The sequence below is a fragment of the Clupea harengus genome, chromosome 11 (assembly GCF_900700415.2).
Source record: "Clupea harengus chromosome 11, Ch_v2.0.2, whole genome shotgun sequence".
Taxonomy (NCBI): domain Eukaryota; kingdom Metazoa; phylum Chordata; class Actinopteri; order Clupeiformes; family Clupeidae; genus Clupea; species Clupea harengus.
The window spans coordinates 4669309-4687167 of record NC_045162.1 but is presented as its reverse complement, the minus strand read 5'-3'; the positions used below and the strand labels follow the sequence as shown (position 1 = coordinate 4687167).

At 44.0% G+C, this 17859-nt stretch overlaps 1 protein-coding gene and 1 long non-coding RNA gene across 4 annotated transcripts in view; one reads left to right on the top strand and one right to left on the bottom strand.

Moving 5' to 3' along the window:
• Positions 1–4204, bottom strand: part of LOC105891840 — a 28644-nt gene extending 24440 nt beyond the window's left edge. For both annotated transcript variants that reach the window (XR_001162030.3, XR_004164635.2), the window contains exon 1: positions 3862–4204. This is a non-coding gene — a long non-coding RNA (uncharacterized LOC105891840). The remainder of the gene's footprint in view (positions 1–3861) is intronic.
• A 5054-nt stretch (positions 4205–9258) lies between these two features.
• On the top strand, positions 9259–17585 carry si:dkey-79d12.5 (maternal B9.15 protein). 2 transcript variants are annotated; one of them, XM_031576474.2, is made up of 5 exons: positions 9259–9460; positions 13199–13374; positions 13748–13885; positions 14992–15298; positions 15636–17585. In XM_031576474.2, exons 2-5 carry the CDS (start codon positions 13202–13204, stop codon positions 15834–15836), a joined length of 819 nt encoding a protein of 272 aa, XP_031432334.1. In that variant the 5' UTR covers positions 9259–9460; positions 13199–13201; the 3' UTR covers positions 15837–17585. The 2 variants fall into 2 exon arrangements, with proteins under 2 accessions (XP_031432334.1, XP_031432335.1); XM_031576475.2 differs by lacking the exon at positions 9259–9460 and adding an exon at positions 9491–10070.
• The last annotated feature ends 274 nt before the right edge of the window (positions 17586–17859 follow it).

Sequence of the window (17859 nt, the reverse complement as noted above, 5' to 3'; positions counted from 1 at the left end):
TAGAACTGAGGAATTCTCACTGCTGACCCCCAACACATTCCTCTGGACTGCGGACGTTAACCCCCACCGCACCACTATGTAAATACAGCACATTCATCCACACACACAAGCATACACACACACACACACACACACACACACACACACACACACAAGCATACACACACACACACACACACACACACAAGCATACACACACACACACACACACACACACACAAGCATACACACACACACACACACACACACAAGCATACACACACATTCATCCACACAGTGCACTGAGCTCGGGCCTCAACGCAAGACTACTGTAAATACATTCACCAACGCATGCACATGCCTCACAGTGCACACACACAACACACACAACACATACAACACACACAACACACACAACACACACAACACACAACACACACAACACACACAACACACACAACAGCGTCGGCATCTATTCCTAATAAAGCCACATCATAACACAAAAATATCCCATTTACTGGGACCATACCACTAATGCTTTTGTGTGCTTATGAACACATAACACACACCACAGATCTGGCACCTACACCTAATAGTTACACACCGTAACACAAACGTATTACAGTCACTGAGACCATACCACTAATGCTTTTGTGCGCTTATGAACATGAGAACAGGTTAAGCTCATTGTTCAGTCCAGCGGTATAACCTGTATGACACACAGGAGGGTGAGCTTCAGGGAAGACCTGACACTCTGTACATGCTGTACATTCCTTCACAACCTGCTTTAAGCCGGGCCCTGCACGAGCTCAAATGAGACCATCGTTTCTAGATGGGCCCTGCACGAGCTCAAATGAGACCGTCGTTTTTAGACGGACCCTGCACGAGCTCAAATGAGACCGTCGTTTCTAGATGGGCCCTGCACGAGCTCAAATGAGACCGTCGTTTCTAGACGGACCCTGCACGAGCTCAAATGAGACCGTCGTTTCTAGACGGGTTCTTCAAGAGCTCAAATAAGACCATCGTTTCTAGACGGGCCCTGCACGAGCTCAAATGAGACCGTCGTTTCTAGACGGGTCCTTCAAGAGCTCAAATAAAACCATCGTTTCTAGACGGGCCCTGCACGAGCTCAAATGAGACCATCGTTTCTAGATGGTAGAAGAGGGAAAACAAATACTGTAGCCTGGGCTTATCAGAGCTGGAATTTGAGTCGTCTCTATTATTTTTTTTTTGTTGGTGAGGGCCAAAACGGATTTCACTTAATCACAATTCAAGAATGCGCATAGAAATGGGCCAAGAGCACGGCGGATTTCTTGAAAGCACATTCCATTCCATCCTTACTGACGGTCAGTCCACCTTTTTTTATCGCATTGTTATCGACGTCGGTGAAGAGAGAATGTGACTCAGACGGGGCAGAGGAGGGAGAGAGCTAGGTCACGATGTGGCGGCGGCCCGGCCTTCATATTTTATAAGAGCTGCTTTCACGGCGACTTAATCAGACACACCACCGAGAAATGTGAACGGGTCAAGTCTCATCGCTGATATTTCAAGTACCTTTTCAGTGCACTGAATAAAGCGCTAAGGACTCCTTTTGGAAGCGATAAGAGGAGTTATTCTTTTATTTTACTCCATATGTGGAGATGTGTGGCCATGGCCTGTATGGTCAGGACAGACGATGACAGAGGTCATTTTGCAAAACTGAATGTCTTGACAAGGGAAACACTTTGCGGTCAAAACTTGCCATGAAATACAGATATTTGAGTCATTCATTCATTTTTATGATCAGGAACAGGAAGTGTGTACAACAAAGGAGAGGTCTGGGAATAGTGAGAAATACAGAAATACAAAGTATGACAAGGTGAAAAGAAGGGTGATAAAAGGAAGAAAAAGGAAAGTAATGAAAACAGACAAAGCAAGAGAGAGAGAGAGAGAGAGAGAGAGAGAGAAAGAGAGAGAGAGAGAGAGAGAGAGAGAAAGAGATCGGCATTGGACTGACCGCGTTTTTCGCAAAGTGCTGTTACCCTACATTGCTTTAAAGCAGACAGACACTGACTCAACTGGAGCACTGATTCCAGGGGGGATTCGCTTAACACAGAGCGTGAGCCCATCAGCTGTGGTCACATGCTAGCTTCCATATTGGGCTCGGTAGCCTGAAATACACGGACTCCCTTCCCCACCACCGCCACCCCGACCCAACCCTCTCAACTGGGCCCTGCATAATTGATGGGCTTTGCTGAGTAATGTTTCATAAAGTGAAAGCCGTAAGAGGAATCCTCTGTAGTACCAGCCATCTCCCCCTCACTCACTCACTCCTGGCCTGGCCGCGCTGCATTCTGAAAGGGATTTGGCAGCTGGGGTGGACTGGGATGGCCCGTCTAGCGCACAATGGAGGCTCTCTCTCTCTTTCTTTCTCTCTCTCCCTCTCTCTCTCTCTCTCTCTCTGTCTCTCTCTCTCTCTCTCTCTCTCTCTCTCTTTCTCTAAGTCCTTGCAGGTGGCAGTCCGGTAAAATAATAATGACTTTAAAAAAAGTCTGTACCGGAAAGTTTATCTTAAAAAAGTGAGACAAAGATATAACGCTGAGAAAAAAGGAGCACAGGTATGGAAACGAGCACAGGTATGGTTGGTCCACATTGAGTCGCAGTTAGCGCTCCGCTACGGAAAGCAAAGCCGGCACTCACGCCAGACTCACGCACTCATTAAAAACTAACAACTAGCCTACACAACATTACGCAGAATGGCTGTTGCAGAAATACAGACATTGTACAACTATACAGACAGAGACCCATTCAGTATAAAGTATATAAAGTATATAATCAACCTAGCTTGTGTCGGATGAATAGCGTGGCGAATTGACAGACTCAAGAATAGTCTTAAGGCCTCCCAACCTGAACCTAGCAAACAATGGAAGCCTTGAAGGGGGGTGGGCTGGTGGCTCAGCTAAGAGGGACGCTGCGAATACTGGCAACACCAGCGCACAAGAGGGATAGAAAACTAGACGTCTCTCTCTCTAACAGATGGATGACGCACATAGTCTGTGATTTTATATTCAATGTAAACACAGACTCTGGTCCCCTTAACACTGAAGAAGGCAGGGGGAAAGTAAAGGGAATGGCACAGGGAACGGGAGTGGGGGGAAGAGAAGAGGTGGGACACCCGGAGGACGGAACTAATATTTATCATTCGTGCCGTGCCATTTTTTTTTATCGCATTTTCTAAAGCCCCAGAAACGCGCTCGAACAACAACCATCATCATCAAGTGCACAGAAAATACATACAAAACATGTTGACACAGTTGCACGCAGAGTTCGCATTTTTTGGCAAAAGAAGCAGAACACTAACGCGAAAAAATACAGAAAGCGGGCGAACATAAGATCGTCCCTCGCCCTCGTCCCACGCCACTAGGCCTCAAAACGCCATTGAGCCTTTCCAGAGTATGAGAGACATGATTGTGCACTTTGCACATATTCAACCAAAACGTGTGGAAACGTACAGAAAAAAAAAGCAAGACACACAGTTGGGAGAGGGAGAGAGAGAGAGAGAAACGAGAGAAAGAGACAGAGAGAGAGAGAGAGAGAGAGAGAGAGAGAGAGAGAGAGAGAGAGAGAGAGAGAGAGAAAAAGACCTGCGTGGTTGGAAGTGGAAGGAAGGGAAGGGGTTTTAAGTACACAAGCGAAGTAGGCACTCTTTCACACTGAGGGGAAAAAACATGCCAAACAGCCGGAGTAGCGAACTCCGAGAGGAGAGGTGTTCAAAATGGACTGAGTACACAGACATGAAACAGGTAGAGAAACACATATGCATAGGACAGAAGAGCAGGGGACAAGATGGAGAGAATAAGACAATGGAGAAGTAGAATGCAAACGCTAAAGGATGATAAATACCAGCAGAGGTCGGATGAGTCCGCTTGTCTCGCCCCGTTGTTCCGCTTTCCCCGCGATTTTGTTCGGTTCGGCTGTCCCTGTTGTCGTCCTCTGCTCTCTGTCAGTCTTCTTTCTTCACAACTCTTCTCTTTCTCCCCTTTTTCACTTCTCTCTGATTCGGTCCGGCTCTCTCCGTCCTCCTCCTCCTCCTCCTCCTCCTCCTCCTCCTTCTCTCGCTCGCTCGCTTTCTTTCACGCTCTGTCTCACTGTTTCTGCCTCTCATCCCCCTTTCCCAGAGACACCTTTCTGTTCCTCTTCCTCTTCCTCTTCCTCCACGGATCAGCGTCAGGAGGGGGAAGAGAAGGGGAGGAGGCATGAAAAGAAAGAAACAGAGAGAGCGAGAAAGACAGAGAGAGAGAGAGAGAGAGAGAGAAAAACAGAAAAGATCAACTGTTCAAAAAAGAAAAAGCTGAAGCACAAATTGTGCTGAAACAAAATGAAAGAAGGGGCCTCAAAGAGGACGCCAGCTGTCAACCCAGCCACCGATACTGGAACAGCGCGAGACACAGCAAGAGAAAAGACAGAGAGAGACGGAGAAAGAGAGACAGAGAGAGAGCGAGAGAGAGAGAGAGGGAGAGAGAGAGAGAGAGAGAGCAGCACAGAACCGGTTTCTCAGCCAGGAAAACACAAGCACACAGGAGAGAAGAAAAGTCCTGGAGCTATAGCGGTGAGAGAGGAGTGAACGAGGGAGACAGAGAGAGAGAGAGAGAGAGAGAGAGAGAGAGAGAGAGAGGAGTGAACGAGTGAGAGAGAGAGAGAGAAGGAGAGAGAGAGCGGGGGAGAGCGAGCGGTAATATGTGTTTCTAAGTGTAGGCTAGGAATGGTTGGCAGGGAGAGGAAAGAAGAGGGAGGGAGGGAGGGAGAGAGGGAGGGAGAGAGGGAGGGGTGTTGGGACTGGGACGGAATATCTTAGTGGGAGGGAAAGAGGAGGAGTGTGTGAGTGGAGCGAGGCAAAAGGGGGTGGGGGTGACGTCTGCTGTTACCGGTCATTTTTTAAATTTTCCCTGCGAGTGCAGCCCTTTATCAAACACAGCTCTTTTGTAGCGGCCGCCGCGGCGGTGGCGGTAGCCGTGGTGGTGGTGTTGGCCGTGGTGGTGGTGTGAGGGGTGTTTCTGTGGCGATAAAAAAACCCGAGCGGTTATTTCTCCCTGCCCGCCTGGCCGTCTCCTCTCGTTTACAGGCACATTTGCACCCGGCTGCTTGAGAGGGAGGATTACTGCCACCCTCCACGGCCCCCTTCCCCACTTCAGCACATATGAGCAGGAGACACTATTTGTTGGGGAGTGAGTGAGCGAGACAGAGAGAGAGAGAGAGAGAGAGAGAGAGAGAGAGACAGAGAGAGAGAGAGAGAGAAAGAGAGAGAGAGAAAGAGAGAGGGAGACAGAGAGCGAAGCAGGACTGGGGGGGGGACAAAAAGGGGGTGAGAAAATGCAGAGAGAGGGGGAGGGGACGGGAAGAGATTGCCAGGGCTGCTTCGAGGCTGAGAGCTCGAGCACGGATATGTTCACCTGTCGCTAGCAACACCAAGATTTCCTCACAAATCACTGCACTACCTCCACAAAAAGACAGAGTTCACCGTTTTAAAGTATATGTTATTTTCAACATTTCTTCCTAGATCTATTTCAATATTATACATAAGAGTATATTCTATTTTCACGACAGAAAACTACAACACATGGTAATTACATTTCTACAGTACCATAATACCTCAAATATCTCTCAAAATCTAAAAACGTCTTATCAGTGCAATAGTCTTTGTGTACGACGAGAACACAACACTGTCCACATGTGCTGAACACAAACTTTCAGACAAATGTTTGAAACAATGCTTTGACTGCAATGAGCGAGCTCACAAGTCCAAGTGTATCCAGCAAGCTGTCTCCCTCCCTTTCTCCCTCTCTCTCTCTCTCTCCCTCTCTCGTTCTCTCTCTCTCTCTCCCTCTCTCTCTCTCCCTCTCTCTCTCTCTCTCTGTCTCTCTCTCAGACAGAGCTCATTAGCACAGGCTTCACGTCGCTCCTGGCTACAAAACTTAGGGTTGTGCAAGGTCAGACAAAACGAGAAGAATGGGGGGGGGGGGGGGGGGGGGGTTGAATGTGTGTATGTGTGTGTGTGTGTGTGTGTGTGTGTGTCTGTCCTTCTGTCTGTGTGTGTGTATGTGTGTGTGTGTGTGTGTCTCTCCCTCTCTCTCTTTCTCTGTGTGTCTGTGTATGTGCAAAGAGCGAGCGAGAGAGAGAGAATGAGTGTGTGAGAGACTGAAAGAATGGTTCTATCGAATAAGGAATGTGGTGCGTCCATGTTGTTTATTCGCACAAACCATAATAGTCGTGTTGTCATTCGAATGCAGTCCCACATATATTACAAACCACATGCTCCACTCAAAAGGAAACTTTTACAGGCTATGATTTGATACCAACTTGAAACATATTTGCAGCACTTCATGTTAAGAAAGTTAATGTCTTCATGTTAATGAAGTTAATGTCTTCAGCCAGAAGGTGTGATGAGCCACAAACAAATGCTGGACAACATATCCAATCACCATGGTAACCGGTGCTTTTGTGGAGAAGCCCAAAGAACTCTTGTGGCCCTCTTGAATCATCTCGTGTGCTCATTTGAAAAAAGAAAACTAAAGACAAAGAGGCTTTCCATGTTGAGAAACATGAACACCAGTTTCACCTTGCCCTACCAGAACACCGGTTCACCGTTTTTTCCTTGTTTCATGCACTTTGTGTGGTGGCAAAAATAAAACAGTGCTGCTGTTATTTAGACTGGAGCCTTTAGTCGGGCCCAGAACAAATTCCAGCCCATAATGCACTAACAAGAAGAAGAGGCGCTCGTGCTGCCAACTTCATTGAGGTCAAGGACAACATCCTAATCAGGTCTGGCAAAAGAAACAACAACCTGCGTCCCTTTGGAATCTACCGCAGGCGAGAGTCGAGCAAACATGGTCCCTTTTCTCTCTTTCTCTTTACCTCCCTCCCTCTCTCCCTCTCTCTCTCTCGCTCTCTCTCCCTCTCTCTCTCTCTATCTCTCTCTCTCTCTCTCTCTCTCTCTCTCTCTCCCTCATTTGCTCTCCTGCTTCAGAATAAACAGGGATGCTGCACCCCCGGTGCATTGCAAATACAAACAGGCATCGATCTGCCATGGGTGTGGGAGGGGAGGCAGAGGGGGTGTTGTGGAGAACGCAGCTGGATAATAAAGGTCAGAGAAAAGGTGTGCTGCAATCTCGCTCACCTTCGTTAAGGCCTCCTGGCCACATAACCACATTACCAGAACAATCCCATTAGAAACACTTCACTCCTAATGCAGACAAACTATTCTCCTATCCAAGGACAATCATTACCTGAGGGAGGAGGAGGCTGCAGGAGCGCGGGTGTATGTGTGTGTGTGTGTGTGTGTGTGTGTGTGTGTGTGTGTGTGTGTGTGTGTGTGTGTGTGTGTGTATGTGTGTGTATGACAGAGAAGGAGTAAGTGTGTGTGTGTGTGTGTGTGTGTATGAGAGAGAAGGAGTAAGTGTGTCTGTGTGTGAGGCTTATGCGGGTGCTGATCTTGAAAGGCCATGGGTATTGATTGCATTAAAGCTTGCTGCGAAAGTGAGAAATCAATATGTTTTTAAAGGCAAAGAGGGTTGCATGTGGTGTGTGAGCTTCATTGATACCTGGTGGCTGATTCTATGAGAGAAAGGGCTAACAAATGGTCAAGATTTTGTGCTATGGGTTTAACTGTAGGTTTACAATATTCATATACTGAATATTCAGTTCATATTACTGTTAATGTGTTGTTAAGGCACGAGATCCATTCTTACCGCCATATGCTGTGCAGTGGAAACCTGGAGAACCGGCCATGACACTTGGGTATACTTGACATAATTAACTGTTCAAAGGATTGTAGAAAAAAATCATCAGGCTTGCATATCATCATGACAGACAAAACGCATGAGGTACAAATTAAACAAGGCACAAAAATGCATAAACAGAGAGAGAAAGAGAGAGAGAGAGAGAGAGAGAGAGAAAGTTGGCAAGAGCTTAATTCATTCTCATGCAATTTTCACTTGTTTTTTCTCAATCTTCCACCTTTCTAACAATCTCTCCTTGCACAGCCACCCCAGCACATCACACACACACACACACACACACACACACACACACACACACACACACACACACACACACACACACACACACACACACACACACACACACACACACACACACACACACACACACACACACAAACTCCTGACGCCTTTGCTGGACAAGAAAGGCCAGTGAAGAGGCATTTGGTTTTGTTTAGGTACAAAAATCATGAATAGTATCAAAAGGGTCTACAAGAACGAGAGAGGGGGGAGAGACAGAAGAGAAGAATAGAGAGATATTGGGAAAGGCGCCAAAAATGTGGACAAGGACAAATATGCTGTGTGTGTGTATGTGTATGTATGAGAGAGAGAGATGCAATTCAAATTTAGCGTGGATGGAGGAGAAGAACAGATGAAAAAGATGAATGAGGGGACTAATCTGCCCTCTGCTGGTGACTGGGCTATTTGCACCCTCCTGCAAAAATGAGTTTCCACTTTGGGTCCACGATAACCATCAGTTCCCAGACAGTGGAAACCGTTTGTACAAATCTATTCCCAAAATAAACATTCATGTATGAATGTATGTATGAGTTTTCAGAGTTATTTGCAAAAAAAATCCTTAGCATAGTGTAGCCCGTAAATAGTGAGGAAAACCAGAAGAAATAGTTGTTGTTGTTGACATGTGTAGACATGACGCAATTTTAATTTGTCCCTAATTCCAGAATAAAAACACGAAGAATTCGTTAATTAACGACAACAGATATCAAACGTACTTTTTCTAGCAAATATATAAGAAATGTAGGCTATTGCCTGATTAGTGCCATACAACAACTTAATCCTTTGAACTCTTGACATAAGGTGCTCTCAAGTCAGGTCAGTGTTATGCATAGGTTTGATGATCTTACATATAATTGACATAATTAACTGGTTCTGAATTTTCTGGAAAGCTAAATCAACAGATCTAGCAATGCAGACAGTGATCTGTTGCAGTGTAAACAGCAGAACTTTGTGTGGATAAAGTGACCTATTCATTTTGTCCATACATCAGTGTACGATTTTAAACATATATGTGTATTTTAGGACACCAAACGGCGAAATTAACATGCAAGAGTCAAAACATAAATTGTTCTGACGTGCTGTCATTCTGTAAATGAATAGTTGCGTGTCGACTGAATCTTGCGTGATGGCGTATGGCGGTACTGCCCATTTAAGGACTTTAGTAATGTGTCGTCATCACAGTAGTAGGATGGGCTGCGGGTCACTGTCTGAATAAGGAAGTGAGTCATATGTTAGTCATTGACGGTAATGCAACGACTCGCCAATACCAACGCAAAAAAGCAGAACGTGGATCACTTTGACTGAACAAGGAAGCAACATGCTCATATAGACACAAAATAATTTGATCAGCAATATTTAAGGGAAATAGCCAGAAACAAGTGTGTTGACGCTATTTGTGGATTCTGTTTATATCACCTGGGATAGTATTGGTAAGTCCCCTAATCTTAACTGTCATAATTATAACCACTTTAATTTGTTAGCTTATATTTCACTAACGTTAATTAGTTTAAATATAACTTGTTTAAATAGTTGGAAGCTAACGTTATCAACAACTACTGAAGCGTTTGGTTGTCTATCGTTGCCTATTAAGGCATTGACTTAACTTGTAAGTAAGTTTTTGCCCTAACTTGTAAGTAAGTTTTTGCCCTTATGTGGATCTTAATGCGACGTAACATGTGTTGATGGCTATTTACAATTAATTTACGAAAAAAATAAGAAATACAATTTATTGAATAGTGCCTTCTGATATGGACACAATATGAACTTTGTTTAGGGACCAAAGACCAACGTATGTTGTTAAATCTTCGGGGCTACTTAAAACAAAAAAAAGTCTGTCTGGTAATATAAAAGTTACGCCAAATTCTCTACTTTCGGGTAGACAATTGTGTGCCTTTTTTAGCATGGGGATTTCCGCTACCCAAATTTCTCTCAAAACAGCAGTAGGTTAGCCAACAAGAACAAGCAACTGCCGTCACCACGCGGAAATAGCCACGCTGCTGAGAACCCAGTGGAAAATCTCTAATCTTTTATCTTGAACAAGTAGGTTAACTTTTGCTTCCGTGCGTCCGAAATGTCATTGCGGCCCAACTGTATTTTCCTTTTGCTAAGTGAAAACTAAATTATGAACTGAAAACATAGTTTCGAACTTCACTGAGCACGTGACCATGTGGTGTTGGCTACTTTGTTATCGCCTCGTGCGTGCTCCTCTTTGTTTGTCTGTCAGGCCTCTGCAGCCGAACCAGCGTGGCCCAACTTGTCTAACTGGTCTGTAACTTTGGTGGGGGGTAGTGGAAGTCGCCTTGCCTATTCAAGTCGTAAAGTGAGCTTATTGACACACCTGGTTTGGCACAAACAAAGTTACAGGTGACCGCAACTCTAATTTAGAAATGTCAGGTTGTTGTGTCAGGTCACTTAACTTTGGCTGAAGAACAAATGTTGACCATGCCAGGGCTGAGACTTTTGGCATTGTCTTTATAATCAGAGATATCCCACAAGGTTTATTAGTATTAAAAGTCTGATGCACTCAAATTGAAACAGCATTGTTCTTGATAAAGCCATGATTTATTTAAGATAAGTACGTGGTGAAGTTCTCCCTCAATTGGAAGTAATCATCTTTTGCTTTTGTGCTTAAAAAGTTCACCCCACATCCACCCCATCTGTGCACATTTTAATGTGCCTATTTAAGAGTGGCATTCATAGTCCATATAAGCCTTTCGTCATCTGAACAGTACACACCTCCTAAAGCGGTTCCTAAGTTTGTCACCAACAAAACATTCATGAGTTTATGCTGGTTATATATTATATAGGCGATAACTATGGTAACTAGCACCATAAAACACTCAAGTTGACATTAGGCCACCCTACATTATATATGTATCAATGCCATTGACCTGAATTGTTGAACAGCTGGTTTGACAAAGACTCTTCAGATTATCCAGCCTAGACCACATCCTTAGTGGTTGTAAATTAGAGGGTCTGGCCTCAGTCTGCTGAAGCGGTCTGATATTTTGGATTCATCAAAGGTGTGTCACCCAGAACAAAGTGATGACTCAGCCTTGAGTAGCAGTTTTGCCGTTACTGCAAGTGTTTCATCACTTCAAGGCTCCTTGTTGAATTAGTGTCAGAACTCTGTCAGTCCAAGTGAATTTGTTATATTATTTATGAAAAGTTCCAATATTTCAGTAACTGTATTGTAATATTGTGCTTCTCTGAACTGGAAAGTTTTCGTAGACTGATACAAAGTAAGCTCATGGTGGCTACACTCCACCATGTTTTGAAGATAGCGGCACTATCTTGAAATTGTTTCTCTATTATGTCAAAAACAAGATAGTGCTGCTACCTTCAAAACAAGAAAAACATGGCCAGAGATGAAGGCCTTGTCTCAAGGCTGATGTTTTTCAACTGTCTCGTGGACAGATGGACTCCCGAAAACAAAGCAAAGCACAGATCGTTCTCGGGGGAGAAAGGACCTTGTAGGCCTGTTCTGGGTATGGTTTGTGGTCTGTGTCTAAGTTGGAAGTGATGGGGAAACGTTTCACTTAGTCTGCACAAAGAACAGTGATTGTCAAGTTCCACTCAAATACAGAGATAGGAGCAGAAAAAAAGTCATAGCAGTCATACTAAAAGAAGAAAAGAAACTGCAAATGAGCATATGGCCAAGAATGTGACAATATAATCATAACATGTATTGATATTAATGTGCTTAAATAGAACTAGTTACAGTAATCTCACTTTTATTTACTCACTCTGCAGGTTCTTTCCAAGTTGTTCTGAGTGGAGCCAGTATTTGTCATTTACTAAAAAAAAATAACTCACAAGATCAGGAACAGGTCATGCCTTGTGGCTTTTGTCTGGCATCTTGCAGTCTTGCCAAATATCGGCAGTCACTGCAGTTGTGATATTTTTCACAGTAAGCAAACAGAATCCCACGTATAGAGTAGGGTATTCTACCAGCTCCCATGACTTGAGACCCAACTCCCAGTTTTATACAAACGTCACACATGTGTTCTGCAACATCAGCACGAAAAGAGCTCACAATGTAAGAACAAATGTAAATCAATAAAGAGATTTTTACTTCAAATGTGGCCGGGCGGCGTTCAATCTTTTTGATAATAAGTATGTTTATACTTGTTTCAATCTTCTTGATAATTAGTATGTTTATACTTGTTTCAATCTTTTTGATAATTTCTATGATTTATACTTGTTTCGGATAGGCACCTTTTATTAGCCACCTGGTATTCACAGAACCTGTTAAAAAAAAAAAAAAAAAAAACCTTTAATTCAAAATCAAAGAAAGCCCCTTCCTCTTCCTCACTAAAACCATGGGAGGAAATAGCTTCTCGATATGCAAACGACTTTCCTTTTATGTAAATATGTCCCCAGGCTCAACCTTTGGTCCCTACAACACTGCATACATCTCTGAGCTTACAAAGGATCAAATCTGATGCCAACTCCTAGCAGTGGACATTTGCAACCTGCAAGTGTGTTCGCCACCCAGCAGAAGGTGTTATCTGTGCTCATCACAGCTCTTTTGCCAGTGTTTTTGCATACAGGCGAAACCACCCCGCACTAGGCCTCCAGGCAGAAAACAGCAGGGCCCCAGATGTGGAGCCTCACGGGAGGGATACTGATTTAGGAGAGCATCCAGTGACCACATTCAAATTGCCCATACACACAGGGTGCGATGGGATGGGGGGATTTACCCCCCCCCCCCCCTCTGGTTTTTACAACAAAAAAAAAAAATGTATTTTATATATTTTAGTTTGCATTAAATGTTCAACTGTTCAAAATGTAATCTAATAGGGCCTATCGTTAACTTGAAAATAATTAGGCCTATTTATTGATTGTTTTTTCATAATAATAAAAAAAAAAAGAACATCCCCCCCTCTTTTTTTGACATCGCACCCTGCATACACATACATACATGCCTGTCTTTCTTAAAAAGGCAAAACCATAATTTATTGGACAAAATATTGATTTAGGAATGTCCTTCAGTGTTGTATGAATAGTCTTGGACAAAAGTGCGCGATTAAAATAACTGAACTAAAGTCCATTCCCCAGCATTTAGGCCTTTGGTGGGACCTTACATTTTAAAACCCATTATGTATATGAAACGCATCCTTTTACGTATCCATTCCATAACATATCCATTTCCTTTTGCCGTTTAGGAAATGAAGAGAGAGGTGAATGCTGCGGTGAACTTCCTGAAGCGGCTCGCTTTAGAGCGAGGCCGTGTGGACAAGGTGAAAGCCGAGCTCTTCGGAGATAAACTCCAAAAGATGCTGTGTGAGAAATACACAGACCACTGGTACCCCGACAACCCCAGCAAAGGCCAAGCATTCAGGTAATGTCTGAGATCAGGCCGGTAAGGACGCTTGTGACTGGCATGGCTCTTAATATCTGAAGTGCACTTCACTGTAGAAGCTTTAGACGAGTGGTGGAAGAATGTGGAATTGCTGTGAAGAGTGAGGTCACATAAAGCTTCATTTTTTGTATCTGACTCCTGCGGGTTGCTTTTAAATCTTAAGTACCAAATGGCAGAAACATTAGTCCTGGCTTGGTTGGAATTTTAGCATTTTGACATCCTTTCATATGTCACTCGCTGTTAAATATATAATCCACACCGATAAATTAAGACACAGCTCCACCACTTGAGGTATCATTCTCACGGCGTCGATTGGTTGGACTAACTGTCTGTCTGTGTCTACTCCTGTCAGGTGCATCAGGATGAATGTGGGATCGCCCTGCGATGACTGCGTTCAGCGGGCCTGCGAGGAGAGCCAGATCCGTCCATCCGAGCTGGGCTTACCCCGTGAGATCACACTCTGGATCGACCCCCTGGAGGTGTGCGTACGGTGAGTCTCCCTCTCCACTGGGACACACACACACACACACACACTCGGGGCGTGTGCTTACAGTAAATGTATGCTCAGACACGTGCATACATGTCCACACCACACACACACACACACACATGTAGGTGTTTTCGTCACACCTGACTCACAGCTTGACTCACTGTAAGACAAAATAACACCAGTGTTGTGTCTTGCATGTCCACAGGGTAATGACTCGCTCTTTGAGTGAGTAATACGACAGTCACCCAACCAGAAATCACTGGTGGGTAGTAACAGAGTGTGTGATTGGTTCAGAGGGAGGAAGCTGTGCCCTTCTCCGTTGGTGAACACCCCCTCTTCAGTTTCATCGGCTTGTGTTTTGTACTATTGGCAACTTGGGTTACAGTCAAAAACAATTATTTATTTCTGAATCTCTTGGGCCTAAAACTTCTAATGAAATTTGCACTCTGAAACTCAGATTGGTGCAGAGAGAGTTTGGCTGCCATATGCTCATGAAATCTCAGACTACAGTATGCTACAGGAGCTATTTGATTGCTCAGCATTTTGCCACAGCAAGTTTAAGCTTGTCTTGTCACGTGGGAAACTGCCTACAGTGCACAAGCCAACAGCTACATGACATTTTACTTGTAGGTGATGGATGCTGTGATTATGGTTATGACAGTCCACTTGTTTTTGGTTAATTACGGCTTGTGGCTGTATATATAAATATTTTATAAATAAAACGTTATTCTGTCCTTGCTGAAGTGCATACTGGCAGGTCCACCCACAAAAAAATGATTGTTATAGGTAGTGTATGTAGATGGCCCGATAAAGTTTTCTATCCATTTCCATTGTGCGTGTCTACGCTGTTTGAATCCCAGTGAGGCCAACTATGATTTTTCTATGTGGAATTATAAAAAGGAGAACCTGAGAACGGTGAAATGCAGTTGAACCTGCTCCAGTTACGTCAATAACTCGGATGAACCTTTGTGTGTTGTTGCTGCCGTTGATGGTTGTTCAACACCATTTATTTTCTTCTAGGACCCTAATAGTCTTTCAGTGGGGGACCGGTGTCGTTTGTCAGTGTGGTTTCCTCTATTTTTAATCTCTCTTTCTTTACCCTTTAGGTCGGGAGAGAACTGCCGATATTTCACCGTGGGCAGTTTCAGCAAGGGCGAGGAGAACGAGGAAGAACAAAGGGTCAAAGGTGACAAAGATGGCGGCATGGCCCCCTCAGATCTCGGAAACCTAGACACCTCAGATTACCACTCGGCCAGCTCGTCCGACTGCGGGTCCGAGGCCTCCAGCGACGCAGAGGAGGAAGGGAAGGAGAGAGAGAGGAAGCAGGCGGAAAAGAAGGTGAAGGCTGAAGAGAAGGTTGCCGTCACTATGAGGCCCAGGCTACGTGTGCCACGCAGGATGCCAAAATCTCAGGTATATAAAAGGCACACTATACAGCAGTTGACATGTCACCCTTTGAATGGAACAGAACTGAGCTAAACTGGTCTGCATTTCCTGAAAGTGTTGTTAAGCCACCATCTTGGGAGACTGTGTTCAAAATAATGGTCTCTATATCATTAAACGGTGGCAGTCTCTCTAACATTTAACACTGGTTGAATGACACTTTTGGGAAATGCACCCCTGAACAGCAACATGGAGGTGAATCATGTTCACATCTGAACCTCATATTTAAATGACTGATGTCCAAGACCTTCACTTCCGTTAAAGCTTTCCCGTTTGTTGACTGTACCCTGGCTCTCATCTCTTCCAGCCGGAGGTTCCTGCACTGCAGTACTTCTACCACCCGGCTCCCATGTGGCCTCAGTACAAAAAGAAGGGTCCCGTGTTCCTGACGACGGTGTGTGGGCCCCCGCCAACCCCCATGCTGGGCTACTATATGCTGCCCAAGCACCCACCCCAGTTCATCGTGCCTCACGCCGCCCTTCAGCCTTGGGGTGCAGTGAAGGGATAAGCACCCGACCCAGCCCCCCCCCCCCCCCCAGTCCTCCCACTCGTAACCCAGGACCTGGTATTTTTTTTTATACGAATACCACTGTACAGTTGTTTTGAAATGAAATAAGTCACAATCGTATATCTGTTTTTTGGGGGGCAGGGGGTTCTAACACGATGCCTGTTTTAAAAAGGGAAGAAGAGAAAAAAATGTCTAACAAAACGCAATAGTTTTTAATATGAAAATATTTATTTTTACACTTTTTTTCTTCCTTTGCTTACACCTTCGGAATTGCGTCTATGGAGGGATTACCAGTTGGCAAGTTGCACACATTTCAGAATACATTCACGTTACACAATGTTTGTAGTAAACTCATCAATATGTCAGTCAGAAGAGCTATTAAAACCAGCTGGTTGACCTTCCAGTCTTGTTACCACAGACTTTAATGTCTAACAGCCACTTAAAGGTCACACAGTGGACAACTGTATCGTGGTTTTCTTTTTAATGAATGTTAAATGTTAAGGTCTTATGTACCCTATCCCACAATGGTAGGAACTTTTAGGGATAAAATTACAAGCATCCAGTATATCAGCGTTGTAAAACAAAGACTGGGTCTATTCTATGCAACCAAACAAGGAATGCAGCTTGTTCTGTAGGACTAACCTTGCACCTAAAAGCCACTCTTGAAGAATGTGATATTAAGGCCTAGAGACGAAGTTGTTGACAGACCAAAGCGAAATGGATGACTTGCATGTCAGAGCGCCCTCCAGTGTCCTGCATAAGTAGTACAAGAGACTGATTGACTGGTGGAACGGTAGAATATCTTTCCTTTTGAGACTTTTTTTTTTTTAGTTTTCCAAAGAAAAGTCTTTGCAGTGCCTATCCTAGTTCTGGCAGCGGTCTCAGGGACACTCAGCCGTAGCCCCTAGGTGTTTCTCCCTCTGTACAAATGAGCTCTGTGCTTCGAGTATTTTTCTTCTATTTCTGAGACTGTTTCAATGTTTAATGCAAAGGATAAAATGGATATAATGTAACACACACACACACACGCACACTTGGATGTACCACACACACACACACACACACACACTTGGCACAATATTTGTTTATACTGTATAAATGCAATTCCTGTCAATGTGATTAACTGCTGTCAGGAGAATAATCACTGTGATTTACATTCAGAATCCGTACATGTTTCCTGGGCATAACTAACCAATATGAATAACCGAAGAACAGTTGTGCTGAAATGCGCTGTGTTGATGAGCTTGGGTGTTTCTGTTTCTATGTAATCTAATGTTGGTGGTGCTATACACACCTCAAAGCCATCCCACTGTATCTATGTATGGCTCTTTTTTTTTTTTTTGGTATTTTTAATGTTCCTCATGGGTTTTTTAATGCAGTTGGTGCTCATGTTTGGAGCTGTGACTTTCTTGGTGTTTTCATAACGGATCATTTCAAGCGGGTGATAAGGGTGCACTTTAATGTAAATAGCTTTTGACTCTGGCCCTGAGATCCAGCCAATGTATTGTCCTGGATTATTAATTTATTGTTAATGTTTCACTGCCACCCTTAAACGTGCTTGGTTTGCTGGATCTTTGATATGTGTGCTTATTTATTTGCAGCTCTCAAAGAAAAAAAAAGTCTGTGACTTCAGTGATCTTAAATGGTTTTTGTAATTTGTTTTTGGAGGGCATTATGCTATCATTCATTCATTCATGTTCTCGATCACTATTAATAATTTTTTTTAAATATAAAAGTAATATGAGATGTTTTATGACTCTTTCATTGGTGCTTCACATACTCATCACAAACTGTCCTACAACCTCAGAAATACACACACAAACTAAAGGAACCTGCTACCTGAGCATGTGAAACGTTGAAGTCGTTGAAATCAGCCAGTCTGTTAAATAATCGATATGCTAAGTTTAATAATAGATAAACATGACAACGCGAACGTGGCCGATAACACATGCATGCCGATATTTAACCCCGTTACGATAGGTCCATAAGTGGACTCCATGGCCTTGTTTGTGTGAGCACTGCG